We start from the raw sequence: 22553 nt of genomic DNA, 5'->3' as shown, positions 1-22553 counted from the left end.
TTTTTTTTTTTTTTTTTTAGTTTATTTATTTATTTTGAGAGAGAGAATGTGCACAAGCAGGGAAGAGGCAGAGAGAGAGGGAGAGAGAATCCCAAGGAGGCTCTGCACTGTCAGTGTGGAGGCTGATGTGGGGGCTCGATCCAACAAACCACAAGATCATGACCTGAGCTGAAATCGAGAGTTGGACGCTTAACCGATTGAGCCGCCCAGGCACCCCTACCTGGTTGACCTTGGCCCCTCTTGGCTCGGGCCTGTTCTCCTCAGGAAAGTTTTACTTGAGCTCAGTCTGGGCTCCTGACTTTCCAAGTTGTTGCCAAATTATATTGACATGGCCCATCTGCAGTTCTGACTCTCTCACTCAACTTTGCCCAACTCCTTCACAGCAGTGACCATTACTAACGAATCAACGTACTCACGGTGCCTAGCTCCACACCTGGCACTTGACAACAGGTGCAAAACACCTTTTTTGCATTGAGTTGATACAAAATGTATTATATACCCTGAGCCAGGCTTCAAGGAGTTGTGATTAATTCTAAAAAAATAAATAAATAAGATGTATCTGTAATGTTTTACTTTTTATAAGAGTATAAATTCATGTCACTCTTTTATTTTATTATTTTTTTTTTACATTTATGTATTTTTTGAGAGACATAGAGAGACAGAGCACAAGTTGGGGAGGGGCAGAGAGATAGGGAGACACAGAATCCGAAGCAGGCTCCAGGCTCCGAGCTGTCAGCACAGAGCCCGACACAGGGCTCGAACTCACAAACCGTGAGATCATGACCTGAGCTGAAGTCGGACGCTTAACCGACTGAGCCACCCAGGCGCCCCTCATGTCACCCTTTTAAAAAATGTTTATTTATTTATTTTTGAGAGAGAGGGAGAGGGAGAGAGAGATGGAGATGGAGATGGAGAGGGGGAGGGGCAGAGAGCAAGGGCGAATCCCAAGCAGGCTCTGCACAAGCAGAAGCCTGATGTGGGGCTCAAACCCACAAACTGAGATCATTATCTGAGCCCTTAACTAAGAGTCAGATGCTCAAATGACTGAGCCATCCAGGCGCCACTAAATTCATGTTACTTCTATGATTTAAAATTACTTTTAAATAGGGGCACCTGGGTGGCTCAGTCGGTTAAGCGTCCGACTTCGGCTCAGGTCACGATCTCACGGTCTGTGAGTTCGAGCCCCGAGTTGGGCTCTGGGCTGATGGCTCAGAGCCTGGAGCCTGCTTCCGATTCTGTGTCTCCCTCTCTCTCTGCCCCTCCCCCGTTCATGCTTTGTCTCTCTGTGTCTCAAAAATAAATAAAAAACGTTAAAAAAATTAAAAAAATTTACTTTTAAATAAATTTAAAATAAGTGCACAATAGTATGCATGTAAGATGTTCCTAAGTAAATAATATAGGTTTATCTCTCTGGCTAAAAAGCGGTCTTGCATTCTCACTTGGTTTTTTTAACATTTATTTATTTATTTATTTATTTTTTTGAGAGACAGAGAGAGGCAGAGCATGAGTGAGGGAGGAACAGAGAGAGAGACGGAGACACAGAATCTGAAGCAGGCTCTAGGCTCTGAGCTGTCAGCACAGAGCCCGACCCGGGTCTTGAACCCACGAACTGTAAGATCATGACCTGAGCCAAAGTCAGATGCTTAACTGACTGAGCCACCCAGGCGCCCCTCACTTTTTTTTTTTAACTTTATTTATTTATTTTGAGAGAGAGAGAGGAAGAGAGAGCAGGGGAAGGGCAGAGAGAAAGAATACCAAACAGGGCCTCTGCTGCCAGCACAGAGCCCAACTCGAGGCTCAGTCCTATGAACCGTGAGATCGTGACCTGAGCTGAAATCGAAAACCAGTTGCTTAACCAACTAAGCCACCCAGGCACCCCTCGCCTTGTCTTTCTTTAATGTATACTAGGATTTACTGGAAAGTTTACCAGGGCCTTCTAAGTTATCTTATTTAGGGCAGCATATGTGAACGAAGGTTTCAGTCATTAATGCTGCCCTTTTGCCTGCTCTTTGTCAAGCCGAGGGTCCTGTGGTGACAAGCCAGTATGACTGCCTTGGCTGTGTGCACCCCATATCGACTACGAGCCTTGACCTGGAGCCCGTTCTCAGACACGCCATTCAACATTTTAACAACCACACCGGTCGTTCCCACCTCTTTGCTCTTAGAGAAGTCAAGAGGGCCCACAGACAGGTTTGTTCTTTAATTTTTCATTCCGCACGGTAGTCAGTATTACATGTTCTTTGTAGAGACAGTGCAGTGGAAAAGCCATTCTGTCCTTAGGGTCTTAAGAAAACCTTATTAATACCTCACTACCATGAGGCATACTTGGCTCCAAAAATTAAATTGTATCTAAAAAGATGGCCCAGCTTTCTGGGTACCCTCTAAATCATAGGTTCCGTACCATCAGGAAAAAAAGTAAATACTTGTAACTCTGGTCTTTTCGTTGCCTCCATTCGTTAAGCCTTTAGTGACGGTCGACTGGCTCCCTTGCATTTCAGCCTCTAATTACGAAGGACTCACTTTGGTCGGTAACATTCCCTGCTTTTAATCGACCTTCCAATTTGCTTTCATGCAATACATGTGTTTTACTCAGTTATGTCCATAGCCAGCTATCAGGGTGCAACGGGGCCCAGATAAAGCAGGAGAAATCTCATTGCCTGGCAGTCTGGGAACCTGAGGACCTACTGGTCAAAGTCACCCAAGTTCCAGAGTTTTCTTCATCCATCTAGAACAGTATTATGCATATTTCACAAATTCAGTGGAAGACTTTCTTCCTGCCGCCTAGCTGAGGAAATACTGCTAGGTCTTACTTAAGGAAATACGGTACCTCTGCGTGTAGATTGCATTTGGTTGTTTGATGTGTAGGAGTGTGGTGCGTGCGTGTGCATATGTGCGTGCGTGCACGTGGGGAGGGAGTGAGAGTCATAAAGCGCTCAATATTTATTCAGAAATGCCTTCTGCCTGGTAATAATCATCGTTCATATTTTTGAGCCAGGCAGAGCCTACACTCGTCATAACACTGTGAGTGATGTTTAAAGTGCCCTTTAAATATTCAGTCCAAAACTGTTTCAGGTGGTGGCTGGATGGAATTATGAAATTACTTACTCAATTGTGCAGACGAATTGCTCCAAGGAACATTTTCTGTTCTTAACTCCAGACTGCAAGTCCCTTTTGAATGGTGTAAGTAGGCAAAAATCTAATTATAAAGTTCTTAGCATTTTGTGTCCAGTATTTCCAAGCGTGGAAAGTCTCAGCTGTGTGGGAAGACTCAGTCACTAAAATGTTAGGTGACATTCACCGGTTCACATTCCCTTGGGGATTCCGAAGCTCTCAGCACTGGTCAGGCTGCCTTACCTACCCGGTCAGAGAATCTGCACATCTAGCAATAGCCCTTACAGATATAAGCGGGGAGTAGGAAGAGCCTGAGTCAAAATAATGCCATGATCAAGTTTGTCTTTTCACGCCTTCACTTTCCTATCTTCTTTTCTTCCCCATGTGCTCAATGTCCTGACTCCAAGCTCTACCCAGAACAGTCCCTCATTTTCAACTTGTCTCTGCTTGTTTTCTCACCCTTTCTCCCCTGCTCTGATCTCTAACAAACACATCCCGAGTCTCCATCCCTTACGGACCCTTTCTGGGATGATATCTTTTGGTCTGAACCAAAATTATGTTAAAAGAGAGCATCTCAAGGTAATCGTCATTAGCACATGTTGAGATAGCTAAGTCTGCTTCCGATTCTGTGTCTCCCTCTCTCTCTGCCCCTCCCCCGTTCATGCTCTGTCTCTCTCTGTCTCAAAAATAAACATTATATATATATATATGTATATATATATATATATATATATATATTAAAAAAAAGAGATAGCTAAGGCATGAAGACCTCCCCAAGGATATTGGCATTTTAGCCAAAGACTGCTTTAAGCAATGGATGACTTAAATCCAGTAACTTGACTTTTAGGCTTCTAAACTATGGGAGGAAAATGAGGAATCCAGACAGCAAGGTGTTAATTTCAGCCTTATTATTAATAGAAAAACATTGGAAGTAACATATCTTCAGCAGTAGGGAATGGTTAAGTAAATTATAGTAGTATATCCATATAGTAGAGTATGTGTGGCCATTAAGATTCTGTTTCAAGTTTTTAGTGACTTAGTGAAATGGCTATAATATGTTAAGTAAAAAAAATAAGGTAAAGAACTATATAGACAGATTCATTCAAACGTGTAAAGTAAACATAAGTATCAATAGTGATGAGAAACAAATATGCCAAAATATAAAATATCATTAACCTTCAGGTGGGAATATAGGTGTTTTTTTCTGATTCTTCATACTTTTTGGAACTCTTCAGTCCTTCTCAATGTTTCTGTTGAAGCATATACTAATTTCATAATTGGAAAATTCCCAGAGTGGGAGAAAAAATTTGCAAATCACTTATCTGATAAGGGGTTAGAATGAAGACTATATTAAAAACCTCTACAATGTAACAACAAAAAGACAACCCAATTTAAAAACAGGCAAAGGGATTAAAAAGATATTACTCGGGGCGCCTGGGTGGCTCAGTCGATTGAGTGTCTGACTTCGGCTCAGGTCACGATTTCATAGTTCGTGGGTTTGAGCCCCACGTCGGGCTCTGTGCTGACAGTTTGGAGACTGGAGCCTGCTTCGGATTCTGTGTCTTCCTCTCTCTCTGCCCCTAACCCACTCGCATTCTGTCTCTGTCTCTGTCTCTCTCAAATATAAATAAACATTAAAAAAATTTTTTTAAGATATTTCTCTAAAAAAAAACTATAAATGGCCAATAAGCACCATCAGAAGAATGTGAATACAAACCACAGTGAGATGCCATTTCAGATCCAGAGGATGGTTATAATTTTTAATCATTGGAAAATAGCAAGTAATGAGGCAGCTGTGGAGAAATTAGAACTTTCGCATATTCCTGCTGGGAATGCAAAATGATGCAGCCACTGTGGAAAACAGTTTAGCAGTCCCTCGAAAAGAAAAACATAGAGTTACCATATGACCCAGCAGCTGCACGCCTAGGCGTATACCCCAAAAGAATTGAAAACGGGGACTCAAACAGTTAGTTGGATGTCAATATTCATTGTAGCATTATTCCCAATAGCCAAAAGGTGGAAATAACCCAAAGGTCCGTCAACAGATGAATGGGTAAACAAAATGTCATCTATGGATAAGACAACGGAAAATGTTTAGCCATAGAAAGGAAAGAAGATCTGATACATGCTACAACGTGGATGAACCTTGAAATCATGCTAAGTGAAATAAGCTAGACACAAAAGGACAAATGTATGATTCCACTTATATGAAATACCTAGCATAAGCACATTCATAGAGACAAAAAGTAGATTAGAGTTTATCAGAGGCTGGAGGAGGGAGAATGGGGATTTATTGTTTAATAATTGTTTATTGAGGTGATGAAAATTTTTGGAAACAGTGGTGATGGCAGCACACGACTGAATGCAATTAATGCCACTGAATTGTACATTAAAAAAAATTTTTTTTTAACGTTGATTTATTATTGAGAGACAGAGAGACACGGAGCGTGAGTAGGGGAGGGGCAGAGAGAGCGGGAGACACAGAATCCGAAGCAGGCTCCAGGCTCTGAGCTGTCAGCACAGAGCCCGACGCGAGGCTCGAACGCACAAAATGCAGGATCATGACCTAGGCCGAAGTTGGACGCTCAACCGACTGAGCCACCCAGGCGCCCCTGAATTGTACATTTTTAAATGGTTAAAATAGCAAATTTTACACCGTATCTATTTTACCATAATAAAAAAAAACAGTAAAAAGAGAGGAATCTTCTAAAAAGATATGTTCTCACTACTATTTAACTTTGCCAGTTTGATTCAAGTCTGACGTTCAAGCATCCATTAACACCTCCTGCTTTTACATTTAGTTAACGGCTTGAGGTTACATAAGCCTACATCCTTTCTAGCTTTAATCTTTCTATTTGTAAGGCCTCAATTTAGTTTTCTATTTGCAACACAGAGAGACACTCTAAGGCCAGTTGGAGCCACAAAGCCAATCAGATTTTTGGTTCAGCCTCTCTGGGCCTCCACTTCCTCATTTATAAAAGCGTGAAGAACACAGTTGGTTAAGCGTCCAACTTCGGCTCAGGTCATAATCTCGCAGTTTGTGGGTTCAAGCCCCAAGTCAGGTTCTGTGCTGACAGCTCGAGCCTGGAGCCTGATTCAGATTCTGTCACTCTCTCTTTCTCTCACTCTCTCTCTCTGTCTCTGCCCCTCCCTCATTGCACTCTCTTTCTCTCTCTCTCAAAAACAAACATTAAAATAAAAATTTTAAAAGAGTGAAGAAAAACACCTGTCTCACAGAGGTGTTAGTATAGCTCAAGGGCATGAAATAGAAATGAAGTGTTCTGCCCACATTGGTATAGTTTAAGGCCTTGCTGTTCAAAGTGTGTTACAATGACCAGCAGCATCAGCATCACCAGGGAAGCTGTTAGAAAAGTAGAATCTCAACCACCCCCATGCCTTCTAAATCAGAATCTGCATATTAACAAGATCCTCAGGTGATTTGTTTGCATACTAAGGCTTGAAAAGCACCACATAAGAGGTTTCATAAGTAGTTCTCAGGCTATGCTGCATATTAGAATCACTCAGCTAGCTTTAAAAAATGCCTATTCCCAGGCCATTCCCCCAGACGTTCTGATGTAATTGGCCTGGGTGTGTCCCTGGAATCAGAATGATCTAAAATCTTCTCATGTAAACTAAATATGCCGATAGAATTGAGAACCTTTGGGCTACTTCCAGCTTCCTCACCCCATCCAAAATTAAGATATCGTAAATGTGGGGGCGCCTGGGTGGCTCAGTCGGTTAAGCGGCCGACTTCAGCTCAGGTCATGATCTCGCGGTCCATGAGTTCAAGCCCCACGTCCGGCTCTGTGCTGACAGCTCAGAGCCTGGAGCCTGTTTCAGATTCTGTGTCTCCCTCTCTCTGAACCTCCCCCGTTCACGCTCTGTCTCTCTCTGTCTCAAAAATAAATAAACGTTAAAAAAAAAAAAGATATCGTAAATGTGGTGTTCTCTGTATCTTTAAAAAATATGACATTATATAGATGTTCCTTTATTGGAAATATACATATATAAAAAACTTTAAGAAAATGCAGAAACATAGAAAAAAATAGCACTGAATCACACATTCCCAAATATCCAAAGATATCTTAGTATATTTCCCTCTTGTCTTTTTTGTAGGGGACATGGACAATTTTTAGTGATTTTTTTTTGTCTGTATATATATCTAGAATATTTCTCAGTAATGATAATCCTAGATTCATTTTGTTTTTTGTTGTTGGTTGTTGCTATTAGGAATTAAATCCTTTTGTTTGTATTTTTTTTTCTCTTTTAAATAAGTTATTATATATACAACTGTATCAATTTTTATTTATTTTTCTTATATCCAGCAACTTCACTGAATTCTTATTAGCTCTAACAGCTTCTCATTGATTCTTTTCATCCAGGCATACAATAATATCTTATGCAAAAAATACCTTTATTTTCTTCTTTCTGATGCTTATTTTTTTGTTCTATATCTCAATGAATTGACCCAAATAGCCAGAGATAATTTTTGAAACAATGGTGATTACACACTGTCATGTTTTAGGCCTGATTTTATTTGGAAAGCCTCTAGAATTTTGTCATTATTTTGCTGTGGGTTCCAGGCAGACATTCGTTGTCATGTTAAGGAAGCATCCTTACATTCCTGTTCTTTAAAGAGTTTTGTTCTGTTTTGGTTTGGTTTTAAATAAGGAATTGGTATTGAATTTAGCTTTAGAATAAATGTTAAAATATGATATTAAATTTTTCTAATTTAATCTGTTATGTTGTTTTGACAGCTTTCCTAACAGCGATCTTTAGATTCTTAAACTGAACTCACTATGTGTTTAGTGTTAGTTATTATTTAAATATGCTTCTGGATCCTATTTCTAGTTTAGAAATTCTACATCTATATCTACAAATGAAAGTGGCTTAACTGTTTCTGGGTGTGTGTTTGTATGTGTGTTCTATTTTTTTAGGTTTTAATATCTTGATTACAGTTTTACAGAATGAAAATAGTTTGCCACTGTTTTCTTTTTTTTTTTTAAGTTTATTTATGTTATTCTAGTAATCTCTATGCCCATTGTGGGGCTTGAACCCATGACCCTGAGATCAAAAGTCATCTGCTCCACCAACTGAGCCAGCCAAGCACCTCTGCCACTATTTTCTGTATTCAGAGACCGTTTATATAACATGGGAATATCTATACCTTAATTTTTGAAATTATTCATCCATAAAACATCTCTGTTATTTAGAGGTGGAAAGTAGAATGGAAGTTTAGACTAGGAATAGCATTCTCTCCTTCTTCTCCAGTCATTGGTCTATTCAAGTTTTCTTCTTGTTTTTAAGTCAATATTTGTTATTTATAGTTTTTGAGGAAAGTATCTATTTCTTTGGCATTTAAATGATCATATACTTGTTTATAATATTCTCTTCTATTTTTATACTCCTCTGTATACTTTGCTATGTTGCCTTTCATATACATTTGATTTTTTTCCTTACCTCAAGAGTGATCTTTTGGATTTTTTTTTAATGTTTATTTATTTATTTTGAGAGACAGAGGGAAAGAGAGCAAGCAAGTGAGCAGGGAGTGACAGAGAGAGAGAGAGAGGGAGAGAGAGAATCCTAAGCAGCTTCCTAGTTATCAGCAGGGAGCCCTGTGCGGGCTCAGTCTCACAAATCATGAGGTCATGACCTGAGCCAAAATCAAGAGGGATGCTTAACTGACTGAGCCACTTAGGTGCCCTGGATTTATTTTTTAATGCTAGTGCTTTCTGTTTCCTAACTTATCAGTTTTGAAAAGTTCATAATCTGGCTTTATCTTGTTTTCTCCTTCTTATTTTCCTTGAGCCTATTTATTATTGTTTCCTTTTTGAATTTTTTGAGAGAAACACCTACATTTGGAGTTGTTTTGTTTGTTTCTCATCTCCCTTTTTAAATTACAAAAGCATATAAAGCCACAAGGTAATTCTAAATGGTGCTCTGGCAATATGATGTGGAATTCTCATTTTTCTTCTTTCGTCTCTCACTTTTTTCCTTATCCAAGGAACCCTGCGTATTTAGGCAAATGTGTTTATATTTCCAAGTTGTTTATTTGTTTCAATTTACGTCATTAATTTTCAGGGAGTTTTTTTTTTTTTTCTTTTTGGTGCTGAGGCCAAAGAACATGGCCTGTTATTGTTTTTGATTTGCTAAATTTATTGAGCCGTTTTTGTGACCTAGAATGGAAACGATTAAAAATTTTGCATCATACTTATGAAAGTGTCACTTTAAATCATGTGTATTGTGTGAAATTATGATTTAAATAAATCTTTATTATGTTACTCAAGTCTTCTGTGACCTTATTTATTTATTTATTCCATTTGGCCTGTCTTAGGTTTATACTTGTACATTAAATTTTCCCACCACAATGATTTTTATCCATTTCTATTCCTATACATTTTCCACTTTATGTGTCTTGATCCCATGCTTCCAGACTGTATCTTTTACAAAAATAAAATAATCTTTTTTACTACGTTTGTGAGGTGTTTTGTTACCTTGAATTTTACTTTTTCCAATATTAATTATATTTTAGCTCCTTTTTTTGTCATACTTGCCTCCTATAGCTTTGCTCATTCATTATATTTAACCTTTCTTTTTTTATGATCAGAAATTATACTTGAAGATGCAATACATTAATTTTGTTTTTAACTTAATCTAAAAACCTTTGCCTTTCTAAAAGAAAATTTTATCCATTCATTTATATGGTTATTATTTCTATACTAGGTATTCTTATCATCTCGTTTCATGTTTCTGTGGGTTTGTGTCTACTGTTCATTGTTGATGCTGTTAACTAATTGTTTTTTATTCTCCCTTTGTGATCAGACTGTGTTTCCTTTTGGTTCTCTGTGTGATGATTTGTAAAGTCAATATACTATTTTTAGTATACTAGTTGTTTATTTAAAGCTTCTTAAACATGTGTTAACTTTATGTACCTATGTCCTTTTTAAAAACCAGGATATCGGTGAATGTACAGATCACGCACACGTGGATCTGCAGCTAAGAATTGCTTCTTTGTCGCAGAAGTGTGAACTCTATCCAGGTAGGAGCTGATGCGTGCTAGTGCTCTATGCTGCATGTTGGTCCCTGACAACTAGCTAGGTCTTTTCACAGAACTCGTGCTTTGGTGTCTGTCATTTGCCACAAAGTCTATATGACCAGCAGGTTTACTGAGAACAACTTAGCCCATCTCTGCCCAGCAGTATGGCGGTAGGCATAGGGGAGACTGCTCTGGAAGTAGCCGGGAGGGAATGTGGTGGCAAAAGGGGAAATTGCTGGCCTCTGGGTACAACACCAGCCAGTTTCCTTGTACAAGATGTCCCTAAAATCAGGTGCTGTAAATGGGGAAAGCTGCATGTCATTTTTGACCACTCAGAGTAAAAATAAGCCTTTCAATTAAAGTTTTTTTCGCCTACATGTTATAATGGAGGGAAAGGGAAATACTGCAAGATTATGGCCAAGTCCTTATTTCTTATGTCAAGCGTCAGTTTTTCTCATCCTCGGAAGATAGTTGTATACATTTCCTGATGAGAAGCATGACTGAAGCTGCCTGCTCCCCGGAAAAATAGGACTTACATTTTTCCCATAGAGAATCTTTCCTTTAAGTTAAGCATTGCTTTTTGCAGTTTCCATGACAAATGCAAAAACTTAGGAAAAGTACAGCATATCAATTGAGCCACTAGTGTCTCCTGATTGAATGTTTCCCCTAAACACACTTGGCTCTGAGAAGAGGAAAAGAGGAGAGGCAGTAAGGTGAAGGTCAGACAGACAACCTCCACCCACTCACTCCTGGGCCTTGGGCTGTCATGTGATCCTCTGTAAATGACCCTGCAGGTCATGTGCAGGGGAGGTAGTAGGGCTACACTTCTCCTTCAGTGACACGCTGACTTAAAAGCTGATTTTTTTCAGGAGAGGATTTTATAGAACCGCCTCCCAGTATTTGCCCCGGCTGTCCCAAAGAGATACCTGTCAACAGCCCAGAGCTGGAGGTGGCTCTGAATCATTCCACTGCAAAGCTTAATGCAGAGAATAATGGAACGTTCTATTTCAAGATTGACCACGTGAAAAGTGCAACAGTACAGGTCTGTAAATTATGCTACAAAAATAGTGATCTTATAGCCGATGTGTGAATGGCTTACTAATTTTACCACTGTCCTTGGCTCTGCATTGAGAACCAGTGTCACGGTGAACAGGATTTGGGAGATTTGAATTTCAAGTCCCAACCTCGCTGCATTCTTTGTGAGTGATCTTGGAAGAGTCACTTAGAACATTTTCTCCATTTTCTCTCTGTAAACGATAGGGGTGAAGATCAAATAAGAACATATATGTCAGTCACTTTTCAAACTCTCAATCGCTCTCTAAATACTAGCAACTATTCTATAATTAACAAAATTCAGTGCTAGGAAAAGCAAGAGTCTTTCTTTGCCTTTCTGGACTCATCTCTCACTGTGGCATCACTTTGTGCCTTGGGCTCAGCCCCATCATCTGTCACTGCCCAGGCTGTCTTCACCCTCTCACCTCCAAGTCGTTTCTCCTCTACCTGGGGGACCCTTCCCTCCTACAAATGTACCCTCTGGGGATTCATCTCTCTTTCCATGCCCTGTCAATAGAGGCAAAGGAGTGTCCTGGTCCAGGGGTTAAGAGACCCAGCTTTACCACAGCACCACCAATGTCCTCAGCAACCCCACAGCCAGCCACTCAGACTCACTCAGCCCTTGTGGCCCCATCTGAAAATTGAGTGCCTGGATTAATAGATCCCAAATTCCTTCCACTCCAGCAACCTATGACCAATGTATTCATGAACAGAGTCCTATGGTAGACCTCAAAACTGGCTTCTGTAAATACCAGCTAAAGAAAAGTCATCAAAATAAAACCAAACTGTTACAGCAAGCCAACATGATCTTTATAATCTGGTGAAAGAAATATCACTAAAAACGAGCTCATACTTTTGACTTAGTAATTGAATTTCTAGAACTAGAAACTAGAAGTCGTCTTTATGTACAGTGATATTCGCTGCAGCTTTAACAATAAAAGCCAAAAAGAAAAGGTAAACTGTCAAAATGATCAATAATACAGAGGTGATGAAATATGTCTGGCATACCCTTCAAATGGAGCAAATAAGCAGCAGCTTAAAGTATCTTTCTGAGGCGCTCTTGGCGTGTGGGCAATGACCCTTGTTAAAATATGCAGTGGAAAACAAGAAGCCATAAAACTGAACACACATTCATCTTTGAAAAAGTACAGAAAACAGGGGCACCTGGGTGGCTCAGTTGATAATGTGTCCGACTTCGGCTCAGGTCATGATCTCACGGTCTGTGAGTTTGAGCCCCGCATCAGGCTCTGTGCTGACAGCTCAGAGCCTGGAGCCTGCTTCGGATTCTGTGTCTCCCTCTCTCTCTGCTCCTCCCCTGCTCACACTCTGTCTCTGTCTCTGTCTCTGTCTCTGTCTCTGTCTCTCTCTCAAAAATAAATAAACATTAAAAAAAATTTTTTTTTAAAGTACAGAAAACAATGCTGAAAAGAAACAGGTGCCTCACGCTATTCACAGTGGTGGTTTTTAGGCGACAGCCCAATGGGCTATTTATTTCCATCCTTCTAATTTCCTGTTTTAGTTTTTTTTTTATAACCGGAATAAAACCCCTAAATGAATGGTATTAAAGTGAATCAAACCTGACCCTTTGATCTGTCTCCTACTCAGGCACTTATTCCTGCCCCCCCGCCCGCATGTCATTACCCTCTCCCTGGTCTCACTGGCACGTGACCCACACCGAATTCACTTGGGGAAGATATCAATCTGTGCTACTCCTGTTTGTCACCTTTCCTTTGCAATTTACATCTCTGCTTCCCTGTGAATGTCCCTTATTCGTAATGTTGTCGTAGTAGCACCGTCCTCTGCCCTTTATTACATGCCAGAGGTCTGCTGTCAGGGAGAGAACCACTAATTCCCAAGCGCGAATATATAGCCGTCTTAGTTGTTACAATTCTCTCTGTAAATTAGCACATCAACGTTCTAGCGTGTATGCGCTAGATGTATGCAAGGATGCCAGGGAACACCACCAGGTAATGCTGTGAATTGAAGGGATCCCACATCCCTTCTTTTGCCAGATCAATCGGGAATGTTGTGAAAATTTCAAACTTACTTGTAAGAAATTAATCTTTGTTGCTGTTTGCCTTGAAAGAGAAGAATTTGCTCGTAGATCTTCGAGGCACAGCCTTGATGGAAGCAGCCAATTTACTAAAACCCAGTTTATCATTAAGATGACGTTGCTAAGAGCCAACCTCCAAATGACCAACCTGCCAAGTTGCTAGAGATTTATTTTACGGTTTTAGTCTTGCCTTGGCTTTGCATGTTTAGTCCTGTTTGAATGCATGTCCATTTCAAGCTGGTGTCATATTTCAGAAACTGAGAACTTCTTAAATCCTCTATTTTTCACATGTGAATGGCTGTGGTTTCTGTCACATGCTGTTTGTTTTGCCTCACCCCTGCTGCCGCTGCCATCAGTGTTCCTCCCTGCCTCTGCTCAAACGAATATACATCAAGGATCTGTGTGTGCACATTAAGGAACTTCTCCTTTGACAAAGTCCTAGAAATGTCAAGGGATATGTATATGTCTAAGACGAATCAAATTGCCAAATTACAAAAACATTGGCAATTTTGCCAATTTACATTCGCGTCAACTGGGTATTTAGACACTGATTAATGGTCTTGAATTCTACTCCTACCAGCAGTAATTGAGGCTGCATGTTCCCCACACCTGGCCAACACCAGGCATCATCGCTGGTTTTCATCTTTGCCAACATGGGAGATTAAAAACGATGTTGCATTGCTTTTTTAAGGTGCATATCCTTGGTTACTAATGAAGTACATGTTTTTTTTCCAGGACAAATGACCATTTTAACTTCTTTTCTGAAATATCTATTCACGTCCTTTGCACATTGGTTTTGGCGCTGGGCTTTATATCAATCCTACATCATATTTTTCCCAGTTTGCCTTGCTACTTTGCTTACTGTGATTTTTGAGAATCAGTTTTCATTTCTGTATAGTCAAATTTAGACATTTTTTTCCTTCCTTTAGGTTTCCTTCCTCTGCTTTTCACCTAGGAAAGACCTTCCTCATCCTGAAATCTGATGAATATTTACTTATATCTTTCTAGCTTGTTAATTTAATTTTTAAAATGCATATGGAACTTATATTGCTATATAGTGTTCTCCACTTTAAGAGCAAAACTTGGGCAGGATGGATTTAAGCAGGAAGACTTCTGATAAGAATGATACTTGATGATGATGGCAATATGGATGTGACCTTGAGGCCCTCAAACAGAAGGTCCTCCCCTCTGGACCCTGAATAAAGTTGGGTCTACAACTGTGGTTTGCATTATATGTTGTCAGCTTTCTAAGGCAACATCACATTGATCAACCCTAAGGCTAAAAAATTGGATCAAAGTATACTCTGAAATGAGCAAGAAAATTAATGACCACCAAAGCATAGACTCTAACACTCTCTTAGAACCTTCTTCACCACTTACACATACACTTGGAGTTTTAGAAGTTAAATATTATATTCGTCTTAAGATTTTAACCATGCTTACCCAGCAAGACCATGGCAGGAAAGAAGGAGGAGGAGATTTAGTTCTTCCTATAATTCTGCTTTCCTCACCTGCCTCCCATCATGCTTTCCCCATGTTTTTACAAAGTGTAAGGAGACAGGGAAGCTGTTGACGTTTGCTTTTATAAAAATTGGATTGTACTATCAGTCCATAACTTCATTTTTTTCACTAAGGGTCATCCCTCCAGGTCAACAGATATGCATGATGTATTCTCTTGATGGCTACATAATCTCTCTCTCTCTCTCTCTCTCTCTCTCTCTCTCTCTCTCTCTCACACACACACACACACACACACTTAAATACTAGAATTAAATACCAAATACCTTGGTCTAGAAACCACACCAACTTTTCAATACCTAATAAAAACATTTTTATGCCGTGTATTTTTTAAGGATAGAATAAGTATAGGGTATGACATTTTAAAATGACTTAAAAAGCCACACTTGGGACTTGGTTAAAGTCACAGTGGTTTAAAAACATGATTTTATTTTGTAAATAAATTGTGCCTCTCTTAGACTGAAAAAAAATTGGGGCCATAAATTGCTTAATGGAAGACAGCATTGTGTAATGACTAATGCTGTTGATAGAGATTAAAACAAATTCTTGGGGGTGCCTGGGTGGCCTCAGGCAGTTGAACATCTGTGTCTTGGTTTTGGGTCAGGTCATGATCTCATGGTTCGTGGGTTCAAGCCCTGCATTGGGCTCAACACTGACAGCGTGGAGCCTGCTTGGGATTCTCTCTCTCTCCCTCTCACTGCCTCTCTCTCAACATAAATAAATAAACAAACAAAACCCCAAATTCTTAATATCAAAAAGGAAGAGAAGGAAGCTCAAAAATGCAAATAATTTTTCTAATTCCATAATTTCTATGGTGATACTAACTCAGTATTTCTCAGTATTTTCAAAGAAAATGTTTAAGTTTTTCTTCCTACTTTTCTTAGATTCCATTACAACTTGCACCCTTGAGTCATTCATGAATTTTGCAGCAGTTGAACAATAAAGCTCAGAAAAATATAAAAATAGAAATTACAGTTTGCTTCCACCCCCCCCCCCATTTAGAAAAGGAAATGAGACTAGCCATTAGCCAAATATTTTTCACATGCATACAGATTGAAAATTTTGTTGTCAAACATTTGTACTTTTCTGTGCAACTCTCATTTGGTCAGTATATAATTCAAATGGCAATATTCTTCCCTAAAAGTCCTTAGGGTAAAAACATATGATTTATTAAACAATATTAATCAGGCTCCTCCTTTGTGCTAATCTTCCAGGTGGTGGCTGGAAAGAAGTTTTCTATTGAGTTCACAGCCAGGGAAACCACATGCTCCAAGGAAAGTAATGAAGAGTTGACAGAAAGTTGCAATACCAATAAATTTGGAGTGAGTAGTAACACAACTGTATACTTGTTCCTTGGAAACCTTTTTGATGTGTTATACTTGTTTAAGCATCTCATGAATAACACTGTTCTCTCTTTTGACTTCTGTTTTCATGGATAGAAAATTCTAGACTGTAAAGCTGAAGTTTATGTGATACCTTGGGAGAAGAAAATTTACCCTACTGTCCACTGTCAATCACGGGGAGAGGTATGATTCTCATTACAGTCAGCTTGGGTCAATGTTGCTCATTCTGAAGTCCTATTTGGGGGTTGGAAATAAACCATTATTTAAGTGAATTGGGAAACTATCTTCTTAAATTGGGGAGAACTCTCACATTTCTGTGCTGATCTCTTTATGGCTAGAAATGAGAGCAACAGCCCTCTTAACTACTTGTCACGCATTGTCAGCATCCCATTGTCAGTGCGTACTCTCTTGGCAAAGTGCACACCCTGCTGGGAGAGTTGACACAAGCTGTGTACCTTCGAGGAGAGCCTGAGACGAGGCACAGCTCTCCAGTGCCCACTGCTAATGTCCAAGGAGCTCTGGAGAAATGCAGATCTCAGCCCCACTCCACATCTACTGACTCAAAATCTGCATTTAACGTGATTGCTATAGGATTCATACCCATGTTCAAGTTTGGGAAGCACTGGTTTGCATCGTTTTTTTAATTTGTAAAAGATCCCTGGGAGGTAAGTGAGACTTTCCCCATTGTCAATGTTATGATACTAAATATTACAAAGATGCTGAGGTCCTAAGGTGAATAATAACAGTATGAAGTGCATCTCTGTCCCAGACTCTGTAGTGAGAGCCTCACACATATTTTCCTCCTGACACCTCTATGAGGCAAGTGCTATTATTATCCTATTTACAGATGGGAGAAGTGAAGCCAGCGATGCTTGGATTCAAATCTAGATCAAATAAGAACCCACCCTATTCACTGTCATGCTGATAACTAGTAGGGTCTGACTGGTGTGACGCCCAAAACCATGCTCTTTGCACCGCCAGACATTGCTTCCAACCATCACATTCTCACAGGTAGTGAAATTGTAGGTAGAAATAACCCACAAGTCCGTATCTTCAATGCATTTGGCCTCTTCTCACTCTTTTTCTGACTTAGGTTTTTGCCATGTGTATGTACGTATATAGCCTAACACAAACATTATACAAAGACTGCATTTCAAGCTTGTGAACATGTCCTAATGTGTTTCAGTCCAACAAAGTCATTGTGGATATACGCTCCCTAGATATTCAGTTCATAAAAGCCCACATAGGACCTTTTAGGATAAAAACAGTAATTGTGTTAAAAGAAACAGTATCGATGAATAAATAATGTGTTGTGGCGTATATAATCATAGACTTAGAAGGTACGCTAGAGATCATGTAGTTCAACCACCAACTTTTCCAGATGAAGAAAAAACTCTCCAGCTTAGATTATTAAGAACAATACCCACAAGTTATAAAATCAATCAAAAGAGGAAAAAATACTCATTTCATCCTCTTTTCAATATTAATATAGTGTTTAAAGTCTGCTAGACTTGCCCCATTGTAAACCAAGATAGCATTGCCAAGATTCAGTCCCTTCTGTCTTCATTGATAGTATGGTTTTCACAGTAATGCATTCATCTTAATATTTCCTGTTTAGACCACATTGATGAAAAGGCCTCCAGGTTTTTCACCTTTCCGATCAGTACAAGTGGAGAAAACAAAAGAAGGAACAACTGTAAGTCCACCCCACACTTCCATGGCATCTGTACAAGATGAAGAGCAGGATTCAGGAAAAGAACAAGGACCCACTCGTGGGCATGGCTGGGGTCATGGAAAGCAAATAAAACATGGCTTTGGCCATGGCCATAAACATGAGCATGACCAAGGCCATAGGCACAATAGGGGACGTGGCCTTGGCCATGGACATCAAAAACAACATGGCTTTGCCCATGGACATCAAAAGCAACATGGCTTTGGCCATGGACATCAACAGCAACATGGCCTTGGTCATGGACATCAACAGGAACTTGACTATGATCTTGAACACCAAGGGAGACATGGCCTTGGCCATGGACATCAAAGGGGACGTGGCCTAGCCCATGGACATACCCATGAGCATGGTCATGGCCATGGAAAATATAAAAATAAAAGAAAAGACAATGAAAAGGACAATGGTTGGAGAATAGAGCATTTGGCAAGTTCTTCTGAAGATAGTACTACCTCTTCTGCACAGATACAAGAGAAGACAGAAGGGCCAACACCCCTCCCTCCCCTAGCCCAGCCAGGTATAGCAGTTACTTTGCCTGACTTTCAGGACTCAGATCTCATTGCAGCTGTGATGTCTAACACACCACCAACTCCCACAGAGATTGATGATGATTGGATCCCTGACATCCAGATAGAAAAAAATAGCCTTTCATTTAACCTGATACCTGACTTTCCAGAAAAAACCTCCCCCAAATGTCCCGGACGCCCCTGGAAGCCAGTTAATGGAATGAATCCAACTGTGGAAATCAAAGAATTTCATGATTTTGATCTCTCTGATGCTTTGTATTAATTTATGCAGCCATGAGTCTTTCTTTAGCATGTCAGCATTCCTTCCCTCCACTGTCTAAATATCTTGATACAATGCACTGAGAGCCATGAAGCTTCAAAACAGCCTAGAAAGAAGGGGTGAGACTCCCAGTGGGGACACCGTCAATCTCTGGATGACATAAAACTGTGTGCAGAACCGTAAATCCTCTCTGGGACTTCCTCAGAAGTTTTCTTAACTAGCACAGAAAATGGACAAACTGATGTGCCTTATGGCCTGTGGCAATTTGCTTTTCTGATGACGAGTGTGTACCTTAAAATGCATGCCATCGATTTTCATACAAAGATTCGTGACATTCTGAATAAAGTGTGGCATCTGATCCCTGAGCACAAGTGCAAATAAGGGAAGTCAAGAGACTGAATGCTGAATTTCTTAATGGGAAAAAAATAAAAATAATAAAACCTCCAGAGGTTATAAAGAGGGACAAGAAAGAAAGCCAGCGTGGCCAAAGAGAGGATAGGGCGGAAGTAGATGAACTGACTTTCTGTTTCCAAAAGGGCTAGTTACATTACTCCCACATGAAAAAGCTGTCCTGATAAGTCTCTTTCTGGGTGACAGTGTTTCCTGTAAGCCCATAATCTCCGTTTAGTCATTAAGGAGCCTTTGCAACAAGGCTTTCAAATAGGAGTTTCCTGCCTGTTTATTTGTTGTCCAGACCACATCGAGTAATCCTTAGTTTTTAGCAGCTCTGAGTTTAATGATAAGGATGGAAAGCAGAAGAAGGAATATAGAGGCAGGCTTGCCAAGGAAAACCTTTTTTTAATCATTGACAAGGGAATATCATAAGATGTGACGCAAATTTCATTCAGAAATTTTATGAGGAAATTCCTCTCTGGCCTCCCTTTATGATCAGATCATCTTTTTGCTGTGACACTGAAGGTACTGATTTTTGCAGAGGAGAACAGTATGATCAATGTGATTGTCTCCAAGTGCCTTATACCACGAGGAGGCATTTATTTTCTAAGCCTTGCTATGCTTTTGCCTAGGGAGACAAGATAGGGGTTTAAACGGCTGCGCTTACTGCGGATGAATGTGTCCCTGCTACTTCGATTCATTGGATGCATTTGAACCTCCGAGTTCTTATTTCATTTCAAATATCATCTGTACTTTTAAATAAAGAACCGATGATGTCAGGAAAAAGTCTCGTCTTGTCAACTGGTGGCTTTACCTTTCTTTTACCGAATGATAGCAGATTAACAGAGTTTTACTATACTTACAGAGGCATCTAAGGCCCTGCGAATACATGGGCCGACCTCGGGAGGCAGGGGCCGAGCCAGCAGCTGGGAGTGAGGTCTCTTGACCAGTGGGCAGAACCTTCACGCCTGGCCCAGTAGCCCCAACAACCCCTATCACCAGCCCTGCGTGGAAGGACAAGAAGATGGGATACAATTTACAGAGAAGAATGCCATTTTACTGTTCTGTTGCTGGGTGAAATAAAGTTCAGTCTTGATGCTCTCATTCCTGGTGGTCTTCTTTTGGCCACACCATCCTCAGCAAAGCCCAGTGGGTGGGAGAGCCAGTGCTACGGCTCTGCCATGGAAACTCATAGCCCAACTCTAGAGCGTCCTTGCTAACCGGGGCAGGAATCCTTTAAGTGAGGCTTTGCTAACCAAGACCTCCTGATGGGTGCTCAGTACAGGGTTAGCGGGTCAGGTTTCTACCAGCAATCTGAGGACTCTCTCTCAGCCTTCCCTTTCTCCTCCTCCTGATTCCCAGCCTAAACCTAAAGGTAATTTCATTTTATTATTGGTTTTTATGATCCAGATAATTATCAAAAAAGAAAGAAAAATCTTTTGTTAATATGCTACCAACTTCTTATCAGAAAATACCTAATTTCAAACACCTTTTGAAGAAAGGTAAAATTATCATTTTGGTCTGAGGAAAGGAGAAAATAGGAAGCCAGTAGAATAAAAAGTGATAAAGGGGCACCTGGGTGGCTCAGTCGGTTACGTGTCCGACTCTTGATTTTGGCTCGGGTCACGATCTCATGGTTTGTGGGATCGAGCTCGGGCTCTGTACTGACGTTGAGGAGCCTGCTTGGGATTCCCTCTCTCTCCCCTCCCTTTCCTGCCCCTCCCCCACTCATGTGTGCATGCTCTCTCTCTCTCAAAATAAACATCTTTTTAAAAAGCAATAGAGATTTTAAATTTTCTGTACTGAATGGATCGAATGCCTGTTACAGCCATTTACTGTGCTAGACCATTTCCTTTTGGTGTGTGACTTAATCCTCATGACCACTCTGAGGTCCCCGTGATCACCTTTCTTTCACAAGGAGGAAACTGTAGCTCTCAGTGCCCTGCCCAGGGTCACACAGTCAATATGTGACGGAACTGGCATTCAAACTCAGAGCTTTTGAACTGTGCTACACCATGTTATCAGGAGGCCTTATTATCAACATTGTCATTATAAAAAACCACACGAAGATAACTGCTGATTCCAGGATGATCATTATCTCAATTCCAAACCCCTTTTTAACTACTTCACTGTGGCAGGTGCTGTTTGGAGTCGGGTGGCAGGCCTTGGCCGTTTTCCACATGTTTATCATGAGGTCCCAAGAAGAGAAGTTTTAAAAGACAAATCCTTTCCCTCAGAGAGCGTACAATCACATTGGGCAGTCAAGACTAACGCACATAGAACAGACATTTAATCCAAGCCACGATAACTTGGGGAGCAAGGCAGGAGCTTGACTAATGTGATAGGAAGCCGTGCGGAGGTGGAGAGGCCAACGTGGACAGAGAAAATGAAGCCCGGGTGCGAGTTTCAGCGAGGTCAGCCATGGAGTGCCTTTTACATCTCTTGAGCTGACATGGGCCGAAGAGTGTTTAAGACCCATTATTCGGAAGATTCTGGAGTGCACAGATCAGAGCGAGACCAGCTGGACTCAAGGCAGTCCCCCAGCCATCTCTAGTCTGCCATGCCGTAATGCAAGAATGACCACTCGGGGCTGTCACGTAACGCCTACAGTTCTCACTTTACTCAGCAACATCAAGTAGGTCCACTTTGGACATTTTTAAAGATAAAATATTCATGAGTTTCCTGTGACCCAGCACCGACCTTTTACGCTTTTTGAAATTTCTGTGCCTTCCTCACACTCCTGAGCCAAAGGCACACCCACGTTTTTGACTTCGGCTCTGGAACCACATGCCCTTTGGCGTGGGAACTTCCTCTTGCCCAGTCCACTTTCCGCACGTTGTCTAGGCCTAGCAGCTCAGGCAGGATGCCCTTGTTGGCTTTTTACGCCATTGCCCATTTCCTGCTTCTCAGCCTCGTTCCAAAAGACTTAAGGCTGGCTGGTCTCATCCCGGGATGTCCTGCACACATGCTCCAGCCCCTGTGCTGCTGCTCTGTGCCCTCGCCTCGTGGGGAAGGCCCGACCTCCCCAAGGCCCCTGCGAGGAAACGTGAGAGGATCCAGTAGACATGATACCAACCCACCCTTTGAAAAGTCCCGGTGTCTTTCCCTGGAGTAAGTCCCTCCAAAAGCAAAATAGTATGTCAACACCTTCTGTTAGGTTATTTTCCTTCAGCCTTCATTTTCCAAGAATCTCCATTTGAGCACCATTCTGTCTTTTGCAAAAGTTTAACTGGAGGGATTGCCCAGTGTATTCACATGGGAGACAGTATGCAAAGCGGTTAAGGATCAGAGTCACGCAGTTAGATGGCCTAAGTCCAAAAGCTGCAATGTATTCAATTTCTCAAGACCCCAGTTTCCTTATCTGAAATATGATGTTAATAATACCCTCACATCATAGATGTGTGGTGAGACTTAAAGCAGCTCATTCCTTTAATTGGCATAATGCTCAGCACTTGGCAAGCACTCAATAATGGGCAGCTCTCAGGGGCACCTGGCTGGCTCAGTCGGCAGAGCCCGCTGCTCTTGATCTCA

General features: G+C 40.9%; 1 protein-coding gene across 2 annotated transcripts in view; it reads left to right on the top strand.

Annotated features, from left to right (window-relative positions):
- Positions 1–20126, top strand: part of KNG1 (kininogen 1) — a 28834-nt gene extending 8708 nt beyond the window's left edge. Inside the window, exons 4-11 of one of the 2 annotated variants that reach the window (XM_049629530.1) lie at positions 2018–2190; positions 3073–3180; positions 10066–10150; positions 11017–11189; positions 15986–16093; positions 16211–16297; positions 17733–17810; positions 19888–20126. In XM_049629530.1, coding sequence (XP_049485487.1) covers positions 2018–2190; positions 3073–3180; positions 10066–10150; positions 11017–11189; positions 15986–16093; positions 16211–16297; positions 17733–17810; positions 19888–19968 — 893 coding nt within the window. In that variant the 3' untranslated portion in view covers positions 19969–20126. The remainder of the gene's footprint in view (positions 1–2017; positions 2191–3072; positions 3181–10065; positions 10151–11016; positions 11190–15985; positions 16094–16210; positions 16298–17732; positions 17811–19887) is intronic. The other variant, XM_049629531.1, reaches the window with a different exon arrangement.
- The last annotated feature ends 2427 nt before the right edge of the window (positions 20127–22553 follow it).

Source organism: Panthera uncia, chromosome C2 (assembly GCF_023721935.1).
Source record: "Panthera uncia isolate 11264 chromosome C2, Puncia_PCG_1.0, whole genome shotgun sequence".
NCBI lineage: Eukaryota > Metazoa > Chordata > Mammalia > Carnivora > Felidae > Panthera > Panthera uncia.
The sequence above is the reverse complement of the archived record's forward strand: the minus strand, read 5'-3'. Positions and strand labels throughout refer to the sequence as shown.